Source organism: Rhinolophus sinicus, linkage group LG06 (genome assembly GCF_036562045.2).
Source record: "Rhinolophus sinicus isolate RSC01 linkage group LG06, ASM3656204v1, whole genome shotgun sequence".
In the NCBI taxonomy this organism is placed as follows: Eukaryota; Metazoa; Chordata; class Mammalia; order Chiroptera; family Rhinolophidae; genus Rhinolophus; species Rhinolophus sinicus.
In genome coordinates this window covers 145,179,114-145,196,540 of record NC_133756.1, presented here as the reverse complement: position 1 = coordinate 145,196,540, position 17,427 = coordinate 145,179,114, and the positions used below count along the sequence as shown (strand labels likewise).

At 44.9% G+C, this 17,427-nt stretch overlaps 1 protein-coding gene across 3 annotated transcripts in view; it reads left to right on the top strand.

Moving 5' to 3' along the window:
* Positions 1–804: 804 nt before the first annotated feature.
* SLC1A2 (solute carrier family 1 member 2) overlaps positions 805–17,427 on the top strand; it is a 141,595-nt gene continuing 124,972 nt past the window's right edge. The window contains exon 1 of one of the 3 annotated variants that reach the window (XM_019738525.2): positions 805–1,480. In XM_019738525.2, coding sequence (XP_019594084.2) covers positions 1,464–1,480 — 17 coding nt within the window. In that variant the 5' untranslated portion in view covers positions 805–1,463. Of the gene's footprint in view, positions 1,481–15,614; positions 15,634–17,427 lie in introns of those variants that run through there. The other 2 variants (XM_074336208.1, XM_074336209.1) reach the window with 2 other exon arrangements.

Here is a 17,427-nt window from a genome sequence, read left to right as displayed (position 1 = left end):
TCCGCAGGTGACGGAGCTGTAGGTGTCTGCTTTGTCCCTAAGATAATAAAATCTTCACAGATCTTGTCATTATTATGCAAAGCCATAGGGAAGGTTTGGCCTCCCCCTTGCCAGAGCCCATCTGTCTCGGCGCGCCGCCCCCGGGCCTTAAAAGACGACTGGGAGCGGAGCGAATAGGTAGTGACCGGTCCCCTTCCACTAACCTGGGCCACCTCTCCAGCGCCGTGCCCGCCAGCGCCCCGGAGGCAGCTCTCCCTTGGCTTAAAAAAACTACGGGCTTCCAGCACCCCTCCCGCCGCCCCAAGGGAACTGCATTAATATTAATTCTGATGAATAATTGAAGACCAGAGATTTATTTGGGCCGGCGGGGGAGGGCGGGCAGCTGGGCTGCATTTCGGCCACGCCACCCGCGTGCTTCCGTCGCATGGGTTCCTTGGGGCCCAGTACCTGGACGTGGGAGGGTGGGGGTCGGTGTGCTGCCTGTGAGGGTGATCTCGGGAGTGTGAGCCGGCGCAAGTGTGCCAAGGAATGAGGAGGGGACCCAGTGGCATCCCAAGTCTCCCCGCCAGAGCCTGCGCTTCGCCCCGCGCGGGGTGACCCGGGGCCACGAGGGCTTGAGGGGAAACAATAGCGACTACTAAAATCCTGGGCTCCTGCCACCGGCTGCCCGGGCCTTCCCGGGCGACCAGCCGGGCCTCTTTTCTTATTTGGCTAATTTATGGAGAGAGGCTGGGTGGGGGGAGGGATGATTGAGGAGGGACCGCGTTTCCAGATTCGGGGGGTGGGGTGAGGGGGCGACAGTTAAAGGAGCCTCTAGAGGCAGCAGCGCGGGTGATGTCAGCTCTCGACGAAAATAGAGAGGGATCGCCTGCAAATCCCCAGCTCCCGCGGGGCTAAACCTTGCAATCCCTCCCGGGCCGGCGCCAAGCCAGGGCGCAGCGGCCTCCACCACCTCCCCCGCGGACACACACCCGCATACACACGCACGCTCGCACACACTCTTCGCACACTCACCGCACACACACTCTTCGTCCTCCCCTGCCACCACCCTCCGCGCCCGCGCTCCGCTCCTCGCAGCACCTGCGAGCCCCGCAACAAATACAGGTGGCGGCGGCGGCGCACCTTTCCCGTGAGCCCTCCCGCAGCACGGGGGGCGGCGCTCTCTCCGGGAAGCCACCCTCCTGGCCCCCAGAGCTCCCCGCCAAGCGCTAGCGGGGAGAGCGGAAGGGAGCGCGGAACGACGCGGAGGAGAGCAGAGACGCGGCTTAGCGCCAGCAGGAGCCTCCTGCGCCCGTTACGCTAAAGGGCTTACCCAACGGGGGTGGGGGGTTGTGAAAGGGCGGGGAGAAGCTCCCCCTTAAATACCACGCTCGGCCTCACTCGCGTGCTCACCCCCGCGCCTGCTCACTCCCTCGCCCGCTGCTGCCGGATTGTGCCGAAGAGGAGGGGGCGTTCCCCAGACCATGGCATCCACGGATGGGTGAGGGGGCTTTTCTCTGTACACGCAGGAGAGCGGGGGGCGCGCGCGGGGTGGTGGCCCCCTAGCCGGGATGGGGACAGAGAGACATCGGCGCCGGGTTTCGGAGACGGTGGCGGAGTGATGGCTGGGGATGGGATGGTGGCGAGGAGATGGATTTTCTTTCGCGAAGCTTGCCGCTTAACCCTTTGGAGATGCGAGAGATGGAGGATTGTTTTATTTTATTAAAAGGGTACGATGGGGGTGGAAAAGTGTGGCGAAAAAATTCTCTTGAGGTTAGTTTTGATTTAAAAAACGATAAGGGATTGGGCACTGTGTGAGCGGCAGACATTGCCCGGGAAGCAGCGCTTGGAGCGCCGCGCAGGCTGCAAGGTGGGGACCCGCTGGGATGAATGAGCCACGACCCGGGCGGGGCGGGGCGGGGCGAGGACTAGCGCGCGCGGCCTTGAATCTCAGATTTGCAGAGTCGCTGAGTAGATGCCCTGCTTGCTCTGAACGTTCCTTGTCCCTGGATAGCGGAATCTCCCTGGCCAGCTCTAACGAAGAGTGGAAGAGATTTGGGTGCTTCCCGGGAAGAGGCGGGAAAATAAGTGGTTTTGGGCAGGCACAGGAGTCCCCAGACTCCAGCGGGGAAGCGTTGGCTTCCCTATTCTTCCCGGGGCTGTGGAATCCTCTCCTGCCTCCAGAGGCTGCAGTTGGATGGATGGACACTGTTCTCAGCGATAAATAAGGACAGCTGTCTTTAGCAAGAGGGCGATGGGGCTGTCAGGGGCAAAAGGACCCCCCCCCACTCCCCCAAGAGTCAGACCTCAAAGGAAAGGTCCAGAACAACGTCCCTGGACCAGGATCTCCCAGGAAACTTTTCCAGCTCAGTGGGGCCCGAGGAGGAATGAGAGGACTGGTTGGGAAGCTCAGCCCTTTGGTTAATTCACCAAATTGCACCAAACACTTGCAAGCAATCACTGGATCCATGTCATGTGGAAAGTGTTATCAGCAGCATCCCTGGGCAGGATGGAGCCCTTGATGCTGGCACTTTCCATCGTTTCTCTTTAAAAATTTGACCAACTCCATGGCTTGTTTGGGGGGAATGAGTCTCCTAAGTAGGAGTGAAGAACCGGCTCCAAAATCAGATCTCTCTAGATTCCAACTTCCAACCGAGGGGTGATGTTTCTAAAACCGTCTCTCTGTGTTTAGGAAAAGAATCCACCCTTCTTCTGCCCCTTCCTGGAGTCCTTTCAAAAGGGTCTGGCATCTTGTGGTAGCATATTTCTTCTCTTTTTTTATCCTAACAATGCAGCAATGTGGACCTTTTTGATTATTATTTCTCCAAAAAGGTGCTCCAGAAAGACATTGTTTACAAGGAGTATGGTGTGTTGTGCTAAAACAGAGCTCTAGAATGAAATATAAGAGCTCATATGGCTCAGCCTCAGTGCCTTCCCCTATTTAATTAAACAGTCTTTCATATTAGAAAAGATATTAAGGCATTTCTGGTTGCCTTCGGGGCCCGTCTAGATTTAGTCCTGCTTGTAAAGGCTGGGTGAGAAAACATCTGTGACAGGCAGGGATGATGTCAGTCTGTCAAATCCTGCTTCGAACTCACTCCTTATTTTGATGACCAGATAGTGAAGAGAGAGGTTAAGCAACCCCCAAATTAAGTGTGTTTATCACACCTTTGTCCTAAATGAGAATCGCCAAATGATTGGATATTAAATATAGTGCAGAAGCGATTTTCAGTATTTTTAAAAGACTCACATTCAATTACTACCGTATTAGTGCGCTGTGGATAATTAAGAAAAGATTAGTCAAGGGAACTTGTATTTAGGAGATGAAGGAGTTGAGGAAAAGCCTGGGAAATAAATGTAGAAAGACCTAGGACCCATTATCATTTCAGAGTGGTAACTGATAGGGAGGTGACATTCTCAGAAACCCTGGTCTTTCCTTCTTCACTTCCTCTCTTCCGTCTCTCCTTCTGATGCATTCACTGAGTAATTGTTGGGTAGACCTCACATGCCAGGCTCTCTGAGGGGGTACAAAGACATTGAGGGTCTGGGGGCTGGCTTTTAGAAGGCTGGCTCCTGTCAAGGACTTTCATTAGCAAATTGTTCCTATGGTTTGGTGAGATTCTCTTTCCTCTTCTGAAGTCTCGGGTTAATGTATGTCATAAAGGGAAGTTTACAGAGAATTCTCAGGCTGGTCTCCTTGGTTCGCCGCTGCCGCCTTACAATGTAGAAATTGTTTTCTTGAAACCTACATTGCTAAGAAGGAAGCAAAAATGGCAATGGAGTTATTACGTGCTTTCAATGTATTTTCAGTTCAACTCTGTTTGACCCAGAATGTTTGGGGAATGGGATAGTGTGGTAATTACTTGGTAATATACTTACAGTCAACAACATATGTCGATTACCGATTTTCAAAGCATTATTAGAGGGAATAGTGACATCTTACATGTGTTTAGCACCCCGCTTTCAAAGCTCATTTGTGTACAACATCACCTTTGATTTTTTTCAATAACTGTGAAGTAGGTAGTGCAATGCAAAGGGGCTTTAAGAATAAATGCCATAGAATGTAATGTCATCTTTCCAGGAAGTTTCCAGGACTTGGCAGAACTTTGAGCTTATCATCTGGAAATATTGGTTATCACTGAAGAGTATACTAGGCATGTCTGGTACAGAAAATTACCAGCTTTCTCTCAAAACTTTGGCATGCACACCCTGCAAAATGCCTTTTGGACTATATTCTTAATATCCGCCTGTGCATTTGGTCTTTGCAAAGCATATTCAAACAGAATGTGGCAGTTGACGCTTCTGATTATTTGGAATTGTGATTATCAGCATCCAGTAGGTGCTGGACTCTGGTAGGTGCCAGGCCCTGAGAGGTATTTTCTTGCAAATCAAGGTCTAATTTGAGAGTTGAGCATTCTTTTTTTCTGAATCTGTTGACATGGCTAGAATTACGGATTTAGGTCTCTGACCCAAACTGGAAAGAGATTATAAGTAGTTGGTGGCAGATAAGCTAGTGTTCATTATTGACTGAGTTATATAGTGGAGCGCCCAGGTGCTGTAGAGGCAGGCATTTTAGAAATATGTTTTTGGGAGTGGGAGATGGTGAGGTCACCATGTATGTCAGGGACCCAAGGCGACCTGTCTTCTGATCAGCTCCCAGGAGCAAGGGGTCAGGGTGTAAGCCAAGCATGGTGGCTTGGGTTTCAGTCTGACTTAGAAAGCAAGTGAAACAGAAAACTGCTGACAAAAGAAAAACCCTGGCAAAGGAGATCTCTGGATTTATTATTTCAAGCAAAACATAATGATTGCCTTCTCCCTCCTCCTGGGAATGAGGTTTAGGTTAGTTGGAGGAAGAGCTGATGGGGTGGGCTTATTGCAAAGGGAGTGGAAGATCTGGGGGATGGGCTCCAGAGGGGTTAGCATATTGCACGCCTCAGGGTTGGCTGCAGTTTTCATTTCTCATTTTCTCATTTTCAAGAATATAAAAATCAGCCTCCTTGGGTAAAATAGCTATTAGTGGAATATGAGAAAGCCATTTCATGTTGACTAAGACAGCCTCTTGTGAGTGATTGAAAGCTTAATTCTGAAGAAATAATTTCTAAATCCAAATGTAGCTTGTGAAGTAGAAAAGCCAGGATGTGAAAAACCAAGACAGGTCTGTGCCTCAGTCTCAATGGCCATTTCTTATCCTCTTTTATGCAACACGAGAAAGGTGCTGTCTCCTTTGGTCAGAGTGAAGGGAATTGTCAGACAAGGAAAAGAGGTGGTGTTTCAGCTACATGAACAAGCAGTATTTAACAGTGAAGTGTGAGATTTCCAGGTCAGCAAGCCATAAATCCTACAGACCCAGGTTTGCAAAACCTTTTCACAGTTTGGAGCACAACACAGGCTGATTTCAGTGAAAATCTCCCCTCCCCACCTTCCTCCACGGCTATATCACACAATGCCCAGTGTCTGGTTTTCCCCCCTTTTCAAGGTAAACTAAATTGTTTTCCAAACTGATTTTGATCCCCATGGGACTGGCTTGCCTCAGAATCAGCTGAATTTACCCTTCATTTTGGTCACCTGATACAATTATTTTAATCAGATAAGACACCGATAATTCAAAATCTCCTAAGCAAGAGGAGACAGACGAGTCATTCTCAAGATAGCATTTTAGTTTGCTTTGCAAGTACTTGTGTCCTCGAAGTCTGAAAAATCTAACAAATGCTATACTCCGCCTTGCTTGCAGATTTCTTTTCCGTGCCCTTAACAGCTTGTTGGGGGCAAGCAGGATGTTTCATAGCCAGGGTTTCAGAATCCAGATTAAGGCAAATCTCTTTACTTACCACGATCCTGTGCTTGCTCTCTCCTCCCTTTGCTGGCCCCTCACCCGTCAACACACCCAGCACCAAGCCTTTGGAATAAATTAATTAAAGGACTGTTTAAAAATATCTCTCTGCTCCATCTCCACGTGCTCCATCATTGATTGGAGGCAGATGGGCTGCAGATTTGTCAGTAGGATAGAAAAGGACTAGCCTCTCGTTATGAATCTGTCTGGTTGGCTTCAAACAATGGCAGAAAAGACAATGGGCCAGCTGTATTAAAGGAGAATGAGGAAGAGGATAGATCTGTACACTTCTGCAAAGAATAGTCCTCTGTTGTTTTTTTTGGTTTTTTTTTAACTTTTGTTTTTCAATGATGTTGATATGTATTTACTTATCTTTCATTTATGTTTTTATCGAATTTCTCACTTAGAGGAGCAGATGTGATGGGTGTCTGTCTGCTGAACTTCCGTCTGGTGTTTTTGGCAATCTCGGCAGCTGCTTTGGATTATAAGCTCATTGAGCAAGGACAGTCCTTTAAAAGTGGAATGAAGGGAATGAACTCCATTTTGGCGGCTGGACTTGATCTGTCAATCCTGGCTCCCTATAGGATAGACGATGGTACATGTTAAAGACCTTGAAATGAAGTCCCTGGGGACAAGAAGAGAGACAATTTTCCCCACACCCACACACCCTTGCATATGAGAGGCTTCATTTAAATTGCCGAGAATACTTTTTTCTGTTACATTTGGTCAAGAGGGCCATCTGTCCCTCGCTGTTTGTCATCTGGCACGGGACTTTCCGTCACGTGCTCTTGCCATCCCAGGTTCCCAGCTACTGTGCTGGGTGGATCACAGAGCTGGTGGCAGAGTTGGAGGTGGGTCTGAGACGTGTTTGCCTCCCAAGCTTTGCTCTTCCCATAGCACTAGACATGAGGCATTGGATGCCTGTGGACTGGATGGGGCCCACAAGCATGTATGTTTTGGCTCACACAGAATTTTGAAAATGTTTGAATTATTTGCTAATGTTTAAAAATATTTCACCCAAAAAAAGAAAAATCCTGATTCTGGCTTCTCTCAAAAATTGGCACATCTGATGACAAAGGACCTGCCCTTTGGTCTTGGTACTATTTATTGAGTAATTACTGCCCAGCATTGTTTTAAACACTTAGCATGTATGAATTAATTTAACCCCCACAACAGTGTGATACACAGGGTCTATTATCATTCCCATTTTACAGGCATGGAAACTGAGGCACAGAAAGATTAAGTAACTTGCCCAAGATTTCATAGCCAGTGAGTGGAAGAGCCAGACCTTCAACCCAGGCAGCCTGGCTCTAGGACTCATGCCCCTAATCACTAGGCCGGTCACACTGCTCAGTTCCACAGGTCCGGGGTCAGCTGGGCATGTGCCTTCCAGGTTGGACATAGTCTTTTCTGAGACCACTCGCTCATGGAACCTGCCTGAAGCCTAACTTCTTTATAGCAGCCATTGAATAAATGAGCGCTCTGGCTTCATCGTAGGGTATGCCACTGCCTTGTGGCTGGGGATTGGAGGAATTCTTCAAAGTCCCATTTCTGTGCCATGAAAGGTAATTCCAGCTACTTTTTCTTTTTAGCCTCCTAACCACTACCTTCATGTTATTTCCTGGAACTTTGCTCTGGGTTGTTAATGAAACGTTCTCTTTTCATTATTCGTTGTCCGGCCAGTAGTAGTGCCCTATCCAGAGGTGGTGCTTTGAAACAGCCCAGCGAACGACGTGGGTCGCATGCTTTGGAATATAGAGCTTTGGGCATGCAATTCTTAGTGGCAAATGTAGCTGAACATTTAGCAGGCCCTGGAATTTATCCTTTCTTAGGTGTTTTTCAAGTGTGGCTGTTCAGGGTTGTGACTTACCTATTTTCCTAAAACAGCTACTAGCTCTCCCCCTTTAGGATCGGGGCTGATGTTGTTGTTGGTTTTTTTTGCAACATGTGCAAAAATGATGAGGAGGGATGCCGTTTAAACTGAGGCATTCATCTTTCAGCTGCATTTGTGTATGAATTTTTAAGAGTGGCACAGTTTGCAGATCACCCAATAGGTGGCAGTGTATGTCAGCCCTTTGTCCAGACTGGTGGTTTGACTCCCTTTGGAAACCCCTGAACCCTTAGGGAATCCCAATTCCCGGAGCATTCCATTGTCTTTTGATTAAAGAAAGTGTCTCCATCAAATATATCATTTGGTATTCATCAGATGATTGTCATGTATCAACAGTGTTCAGAGATAACATCATAAACAAATATAAATAGAACCATTCACTTGAGTTATTCCAAGTCTTTGTGACTATACATATTTGATTTCATTAAATCCTTGGAAAACTTCAATGAAATATCCTTATTTTATAGACACAGAAACTGAAGCTTCGAGAAATTTTGATTTCACGCTGTTATTGGGTGCCTTGCTTTTTTTGTCGTCTAATTCTATTGCGTTTTATATTCACATTTTGCTATTAATTCACATTTCCTTGAAATTTCACAAGCTCTCCCTTTGTTTATTTGTTTCTTTGTTTTGGTTCCAGTGGGTGTCTCCCATCATTTTGGTGATGGAAGGAAGCAAGGTAGCCAAGTTTCCCTGCAAAAAGAGATGATAAAGAATTTAAGAGGCAACGCACAAAGACAGCAATGATTATAGAAAGAAGTTAACTTATCTTTAAGTGGAGATGTGATATTCAAAAGAAAATGCCATCAAAACAAACAAACAAAAAAAAAGGTGGACGTTTAGGCAAGTGAGAACATGGTCAGGACCCCAGCCTCGCATAAAAGCAGAGAATTTCAAATAGAAGCAGTTGCAGTGCAGGAAGGAAGATAAGGTAAAAGAAAACAGATAAGACAAGAAAAGCATTTTTCTCTATCAAGTGTCAGGCAAAAGCCAACTGCTGCAGACCAAACTGTATTTTTGTTTTTATCTAAGTCTTTACTTAAAAGGACAGTTGTGATCTGATAACCAGCTTTGTTAGGAGAGTGGATGGAAGTCAACATGAACAAAGCACAATTAGATAAACTTGTCTAGGGGTGAAACGGATGGATATCAGCTGACAACACTCATCTCAGACACTCTAAAGGGACTAATGGTGCCCCAAGGGATCGGTTCAGTTATTTTTTATATTTAGACACAGCATATGGTCTAGAAAAAGTGTCAAAAATAAATATGGGACTAATTTCTAAGAATAGAGAGTAATGGAATCATAGACTGGATCTATTCCCCTAGTGTTTTTCTGGGATTCAAAGTCATCCATCAGCAGACATTAGTAAAATCATCACAGAAGAGGAGTGCTGATGGGATCATTGATTTTTCGATCATGATTAATTGCTACCATTTCCAATGAAGGACTAATCATTTGTGGGAGCTTATCTATTATATTAGTCTGAGAATATTCAAATTTAGATTCTTTTTATGACACAGACAGGGTACAGTGGGTTTGAGGCATTGTTGGTGGCTGGTCCTGGGAAACACTGAGATGGAGATGTGTGCATGAAGCTTATTGAGGGGAGCTCTCAGCATTAATCCTAGTGGAAGATAGAAGGAAACAGAGTGGGCAGAGGGAGAAGTGGAAGCAGTCAGCCCATATCACAGGAAGCTGTGGTACAGGAATGGCTCTTTAAATGGTCCAGAATTGAGGAAAGAGGTCTGGCCTTTCTACCACTTCCTCGACCAGCCCCTGGATGTGGGTTGTGCTCGGGCAGTGGGCATGGCCCTGGGTGAGTACAGGGCAAGGCTTTGGAGGGAGGGCTAGTTGGTCAGTGCTGTTCATTTATCCATACTCCCAGCATCTGGGGGAATGAATGCCTTAGTCCCTACAGTGGGGAGATGGGGTCTGGGTGGCTGCCACAGCATCTATTATTGACTCCAAATTCAAATGTGTGAGAGATAATAATGTGTGATAGGAGAGAAGGGAGGGGAAGTGGATTCTGGTGGGCAAGGCTGGGGAGCATTCGTAGGCATCACCTTCCTCCGTTTTAGCTGTGATCCACACAGCCCCCAAGGACAAGTGACAGAAGCCCCTCTCTTCACTCCAGACCTTTCAAAGGCATATGGTCCAGCGGGGGGAAGAGGGTTATCTGAAATGTCTGACTTAGAAAGGGAAATCAACTTGAATTAATGGAAGGGGCCAGAAGAAGCAACCGATACATATATTTGGGAAGCGAGTATAGCTGCTGTTGATTTCCCCAGTGTTCACAGCAGCTCTTTCTATATCCCTACCAATGTTATTTCCCATGGCATTCTTACCTGGGGAAGGGTGGGCGGTGAACTGGATAACCCCTTTCTGGAATATCCACTGCATTGTTCTGTTGATTCAAGAAGTCATGTGTTCTGTCAACCTCGTGTGTTGACATTTTTCTGCTCTATTCCCTTGGGAAATATCAAGCTATGTTCAGAGATGAAAGAACACATTTGTACATAACCCAAGGCCTCGTTGATTGTACCTCTGTGGGGATTTTCTCACAGTAGTTGACTTTTCTTTCTGAGACCAAGACATTGATGATCAATGTGTTTGTGTTTTTATTAGCACAACAGCTTAATATAGAAGGTAAAGCAAGCCAACATTGAAACTCGCCTTTCCTTCCTTTTCTTACCTGTTTTTAAGTTACAAATTTGTTATTTACTATGGCAGATAAGATACTGTGCATGTTTCCAGTATTTGGGTAAAGACAACACTGGTTGTATTCAATCTACGTTTAGAAAATGCATTTTGCACATAGAATGTAACTATCAGCCAAGTAAAGGGGTATGAAGGATTCGCTATCCACTGTGAACTAAATTATTTTTAACAAAAAAATTTTAACTTCTTGTTTTTTCGATCAGTGGTTATTTTCTTGTAACAAAAACCACGGCATTATTAAAAGACTAAACCCCCCAAAAACCCAACTAAATATTAAAGAATGGCATAAAGTAAAGAAATAAAAGACTGCCTCCCACCCCAATCCCATTCTCTAGAAATACTCATTTTTTTTGGTTTATCCTTTGAGGCATTTTTCTATGCCCATGTAAACATCCTATTCTTAACGTGCAAATTATATCATCCTATACAGACAATTCTACAACTTGCTTTTCAATTAATACCTCTATTTATATATACATGTGTTATATGGATCGGATAATAGTCCATATAATAATTGATTTAACCAGTCCCTGACTGACAGGCATTTAGGGTATCTCCAAGTCTTTGTTATTATAAAAATGTTGGGTATTGGAATATGAATTGGGGGTGGCGGTGGATGAGACCAGTTATGACTTAGGTGGCAGCAGTGATTCAGGTGGGAGATAATAGCCCAAATTAGGGCATAGGAATATATTAATATATGCATTACCAGATTCCAAGAATATTTAGAAGGACTCAGTGACCAAATGCATATAATGGGTGAGAAGGAGGGTGGAATAAAGCTATCCCTTGGTTTCTGGCCTAAGTAAATGGAGGTGGGGGAGTGTGCAGAAAAGGAATTCAGGAGACAGATGGCAATTTTGAAAGAGAAGGTAATGAATTTGGTTTAGCATACTGGGTTAGAATTTTTTGGTGAGATATCAGGTAGAGATGGTCACTGAGCATTTAAATACCAGGTGCCTGAGAGCCTGGGGCCTTTACGAAGTGGTATTTATGATCATGGAAGTAAATGAGATCACCCAGACAGAGCATGAAGCTAGGAAAAATTGGGGGCTGAGGGAAGAAACCTCAGGAGCTTTAGTGTCTGTAGATGGAGAGAAGGAAGTGCTTCAGGGCGCACAGGATGCTGAGAAGTAAGGAGGGGAGTCAGGAATGGGTGACAGTGCCGCATGCTGTAGAAAAGTTAAATAATGTAAAAAGGATTAATCGATTTCAAGGCCATCACAGGCGTGTGCCAGAGCCTGGTGAGCTACGTGGTGGCTACTGTCACCATGCTGGTGTGGGTTGAGAATGGGTGGAGAGAAAATAAATGTAATTTTTTTTTTTTCCAGAGTGGCAATCCAGGGGAGGATGGGAATATGAAAAATATGAAAGCAGATACAGGGAGAGCAGATTTACATTGTGGCTTGTTTTAGTTTTAGGGTGGGTATGATGTAAGCATGTCCATACGCTAAGGGAAAGGTTCCACCATTGATGGTGAGGTCTTGAAGACTCTTTGTGGAAGAAGCTGATGAATGAATTAGAACCACTGCTTGCTTTGGAGGTTCCTGCAGGGCAGGGCAGGTCGGGGCAGGGTGGGGCAGGGCGGCTCTGTGGGTACTGGGCCAAAGCTTCCTGCAATCTTCCTGTTTGATCCCATAGCATAGGAAAGGACAACTCAGAACAGTGAGGGAGAAAAAAGTCACCTGCAAGATCCACACAGTCCACCAGGGTGATCTGTAGAGTGACAGATGGGGCCACCAACTCCTTCTGTAGCTTCATTAGTCAGCCGGCTAGAGTTGGATAGATGTTAGTAGTGGTTGCTGTTTTTCTGATCGGGGTGAGGGGTGGGAATCTACCTTCCACAAGCCTTTTCTGAGTCTTCTAGTTGGAATGCTTCTCTTTCTCCCTCCAACGTTTTGTTTGCACGCTCATCTAGCTTGTGACACTTCCTTTTGCCTCTGCATTCTCTTTGGCTCACTCCCTGGGCATTTATTTATATACCACATGTATACTGATAACTCCCAAATGTATATTTCTGTCTCAGCTCTTTTCTCCAAGCTCCAGATTCATATGTCCTACCACCTAATTGCCCTCTCCATGTGTATGACATACTGACATCTCAAAATCACCATGGGTACAGTGGAACTCTTGCTATTTTTTCCCTGCAGACTCATCCCTACTTCATGTAAGTATCTCTCATCTCAGTAAGTGGCACGACCATCCATCTAGACATTCAGAGACAGAAATATAGATATTACTCCTGTTTTTTTCTCTTGCATCGGCCCCAACCCACAAGCTTTATCAGTTTATCCAATGTCCAAAATGTCCCTTAAGTCTGGGCTTTCCATTGTTATGGCCATCATGTCAGCCCAGTCAATTGTCATCGCTCTACTGGCAGCCACGTAGCCGCCTAACTTTCAATTCCTTGGATACCCCATGGTCTTGCCCACCTTCAGACCTATCTCATTCCCTTTGTCTGGACCACTTTTTATCCTCCACGCACTGCCATTCTTCAGACAGCTCACATTCTCTTATCCTAGAACAGCCTTTAGTTCTCAGCTGAAACGCTATTTCCCAGAGAGGTCTCTCATCTCTCCACCAGAAATAGGTCTCCTTAATCCTATCGAATCCTCTTGTTTTCTTCCTTCATGGCACCAGTTACAGTTTTTAAGTATTTTAGTTATTTATCCTCTTGTTGGTATCTCCCTCCATCAGGGATGTAAGCACGCTGAGGGCTGGTTCATCATGACATCCCCCTATACCCTAACACTAGACCCTAACACCGGGCACCCAATAGGTATTTCTTGATTGAACACTCATCTACCTCAGCCTGGGGACATAGAGAAGGCTCTCATAAGAGGTGACATTTGAGCTGGGCCTCGTCTAGGAAGTTTGTCCCCATTACACTGTGTTCAGACCTGCCTTACAGTACTTCCTTATAACAGAGTGTGCTAAGTGCTTTCTTGTCTGTCTGCTCAGGAGGCTGGTATCTCTGAGGATCAGGACTACATTGATTTCTTTGTGTCCCAACTTGTCATTATCACAATGCATGTTAGTGGAATTGTCTACCTTGGGAAAGAGACATGCAAGGGCATAGAGAGCAGAAGGGGATGGTTTTAACAGGGCCAAAGTTGAGAAATCATGTCCTTTCGTTTGTTGGAATACATCCTCTTTTTAGGGTGCTGGTGGTCAGTTGAACTTCCCTGCGCAGGAATCAGTAACCAGCCTTTTGACCACGAAGGGTTGATGGGATTCAGGTAGGTCATAAGAATAATTAGCTGGGCAGCAGCTCATCTTGTGAAGCCGAAAATGTATTTGTCCTAGTCAGTCATGTTCCCATGCTGCTGTCTGGGGAAGACTCTAGAGCTGCTGTTATTTTAAAATGCAATGAAGTTTAATCAGATGAGACTTTTTGAGCCCCATCCTCCACCTCCCACCCCCATCTTTTCCAGGACTTTCTGCCTCTCATAATGATATCACTCTGTTTATTTTCCTTGTTCCTTGTGAAGAAAAGCAAGGAGAAGCTAGCATGAAGTTCATATTCAAATACAAAGAAGGATTTCTTAAATCAAAGATGATATTTAAATTGCATCAATGAATAAAATCCAAGGCTCAACAGTTCAACTGCTTGTAAAACTGACTTAGAAAAAGGAAAGTGCTTAGAAACTGAAAGCATTGTTGTCAAATTGATGCTTTTTTTTAACTTTTGAAGAGATTCTGAATGTATTTAATCATTCCCAATAGAGTCCTCTTCTCTGGGTTCCTATTGTGATCAGAAAAAAGAGCCATGCCATAAAAAAGAATGAAATCTTACAATTTGCAACAACATGATGGACCTAGAGGGTATTATGATAAGTGAAAAAAGATAGACAGAAAAAGACAAACACCATATAATTTCATTTATATGTGGAATCTAAAAAACAAAATAAATGAATAAACAAAACAGAAACAAACTCATGGATACAGAGGACAAACTGATGGTTTACCAAATGGGAGGGGGTTTTGGGGGGCTGCGTGGGAAAGGTGAAGGGATTAAGAAGTACAAATTGGCAATTACAAAATGGTCACGGGGATGTAAAGTACAGCGTAGGGAATATAGTCAATAATATTGTAATAAAAATGCATGATGTCATGTGGTTGCATGACTTCTCAGAGGGATCACTTTGTAAGTCACATAAATATCTAAGCACTATGCTATACACCTGAAACTAATATAAAATAATATTGAATGTCAATTGTCATTGAAAAACAAAAAAGAAAAGAAAAAAGAGCCATGGACATAGAAATAATAAATCTTGTAGTTGGTATGAGTGTTTTCTGATAGCCTAAATAAAAATGTTTGGTATGTCTATATTTCCTGAAATGAGGTTCTTTTCTGGAGTTTTCTGGTGGCAGGACATGTTGAGGGGTATTTGTTGTGTCCTGGTGGGACAAGAGAATAACAACTGCCCAGTGTCTTCTTTCTTGACTCCAGTGAGAACTCTGTGATTGGATGAAGGGCCAGTTTGTGGAACCCCCTTCCTGAGCCTTATGGTAGGTCCGAAGCTGAAACCACCCTCGTCATCCTTACAGCAGATGCTAGACTCCTCCTAGATTCAGAGCCAGCACATTCAAACTGCTGTTTTTCAGGTGAAAGTAGAATCCAAGTAGAGAAACTGTGTTTTCTAGTTTCCTCTGATATAGAAGTCATTGTTAGTTGGGAGAACCAAGCATACACAGATCGTGTTTTTACTTTAATTGCTTTCTCTCTGCCTTGGAAGACTCTCAATGCGTTTCCAGGAAAGTAAACTCCAGTTCTTCACACGCACAATCCACCCCTAATTTGTTCAGCAATCAGGAAGACCAAACCAGTTTTTCCAGAAGGGGGCACTGTAGAGTCTCACAGCCCTGGCAGCAGGGCAATGGTGATTTTCCTGCTGTTCTGAAGCAGGAGCCAGAAGGCGAATTGCCTCTTTCCCAGGCCAGCTAAAGCTGTGCCTTGGTTTTTAAGACGGGGATCTCGACCCAATTGATTATTTCCATTCCAAGTAACCTGGAGTTACTAAGTCAACGAGGGGACCAGCGTTCTCTGGAGCCCAAGGCTATACCTGGGACAATCCGGCTGAGGTAGAGAGTTGACAGCAGTTGCCATTTACCACCTTGGTCCTGGCTCCCCGTCCTCATCCTCCTGGCTTCTCCTTGAGAGTCTTCAACGGGGTTCGAACAAGATTTGCTGGTTCCAGAGTTCGGGTATGTCCAACCTGATTTTCTCTGGTTTATTGACAGACTTTTTAAGGTGACAGGGCAATGATGGGGAAGAAAAAGAGAGAGGCCTTTGAAGAGAGAGAAAAAGACGCGTGGGGATTGAAAAGTACATTTTGGAAGGGTTGGAAAGGCCCCAGAGTAAACAACATAAGAATGGAAGCATGAAAACAGACATCCCTCTTTACAAGATGTCTAACCAGCCACCCTAGAAGTCTAGCCTGTGCTCCCACCTAGTTGGAAGCAGGCAACAAAATTAAAAGAGGCGTGAAAAATGCTATGTTTTTGTTACAGGCACGCTCCCTTTGGAGGCTGCTTAAGTCCCACAGGAGCCAGGGACTTCTCCATGTGTCCATATGTTTGTCTAAAGAGGGCTTTCCTCTTCACCTTTGAGCTAAGCTGCTGCGATAAAGATTGTTCTGGTTTTCAAGGAGCAGGGAAATCACAATTCCACAGAGGTGTGTCTTTCGAGTCTAGTTAGGGGGAATTTTAAATTAACCTTTGAATGTCTCATATATTCACAGTATTTGTCAAATAAATAAATGAAAGCAGTTAAAAAGCTCCCTGGATGAGTTCCGTACCACAAGAATTTCTGATTCCTCCTTCACGAGAATCTTAGATTATTTGAGTATAAATGTGGGAACACAGGGAACCAGGGCCAGCTTCAGGGCTCTGGCTTAGAAGTGCCCTGTCCTTAGTTTAATGCTCTGCAGTCGCCATCTTGAAATTCTTAATAACAAGGGGCCTTGTGTTTTCATTTTGCACTGTGCTGCACAAATCATGTGGCTAGTCCTTCAGGGAAGCCACACATTTGTAGGCCTGTATGAAATAATATTAATGGTGACAGTGAACATGATAAAGCTGATAACCTTGAGACTATCTGATCTCTTGCAGTGCACTAGAATATTCCAATAATGTGATGCTTTGCATAAAATAGCTTCTGGGAGCCAGTGATGCAGAGCAGTTAAAAGAATGTGTTTTATATTCAGAAAGACCTAAGCAAAATTTCCCGTTCCGTCACTTACTAGTAGTATAACTTCAGGCAGTTAATTAGCCTCTCTGAGACTCAGTTTATTTAGTAAATACGGACAATATCACCCACCTGATAGAGTTTTGGAAAAGATTAAGGCAGGATTATGTGAAGTGCTCAGCACAGTACCTGGGACATGGAGAACACCCTGTAAAGGTAACTGTCGTTCTTCTTCTTGGAATAGCATGACTGTATTACTTTCAGCCTGCTGAACTCAGATTGGGTTATCCAGTAGTCCCCTGACCTTGCCAATTAAGTTGCTAACACTTGGTGTGTACCCACAGGTATGTTTGCCAATTCTTTCTCATAGAGCCACAGGTGATAAGATTAGAAAGTAGGTCCCAGGCTTCTTTGATCTTAGAGTTGTAGGAGCAAAGGTTTGTTAGGAGATTTTTCTCTTAGGTTCTTTTAACCCTTGAATTATTTTTACTCACTGCATTTCTTGCTTGAAACGCATGGTGTTTTTTCCCCACTATGTCTGTAATTCTTTCACACCACTTGGGTGTCCTACAATTCAATTCAATTCTAACACTGTCTACCTGGAATTAGAGTCAGATACCATAAGTTAAGGGCTCGGTCCCACGAGACTACCCCCACTTTAGTTGCCAGTTGTATTTCTGACTGACAGGCTATACATTCAGGGGGTTCCCACAGTTCCCTCCTTGGGTTTCATAATTCACTAGAAGAACTCATAGAACTCAGGGAAACACGTTACTTACGTTTCCCGGTTTATTAGAAAAGGTACAACTCAG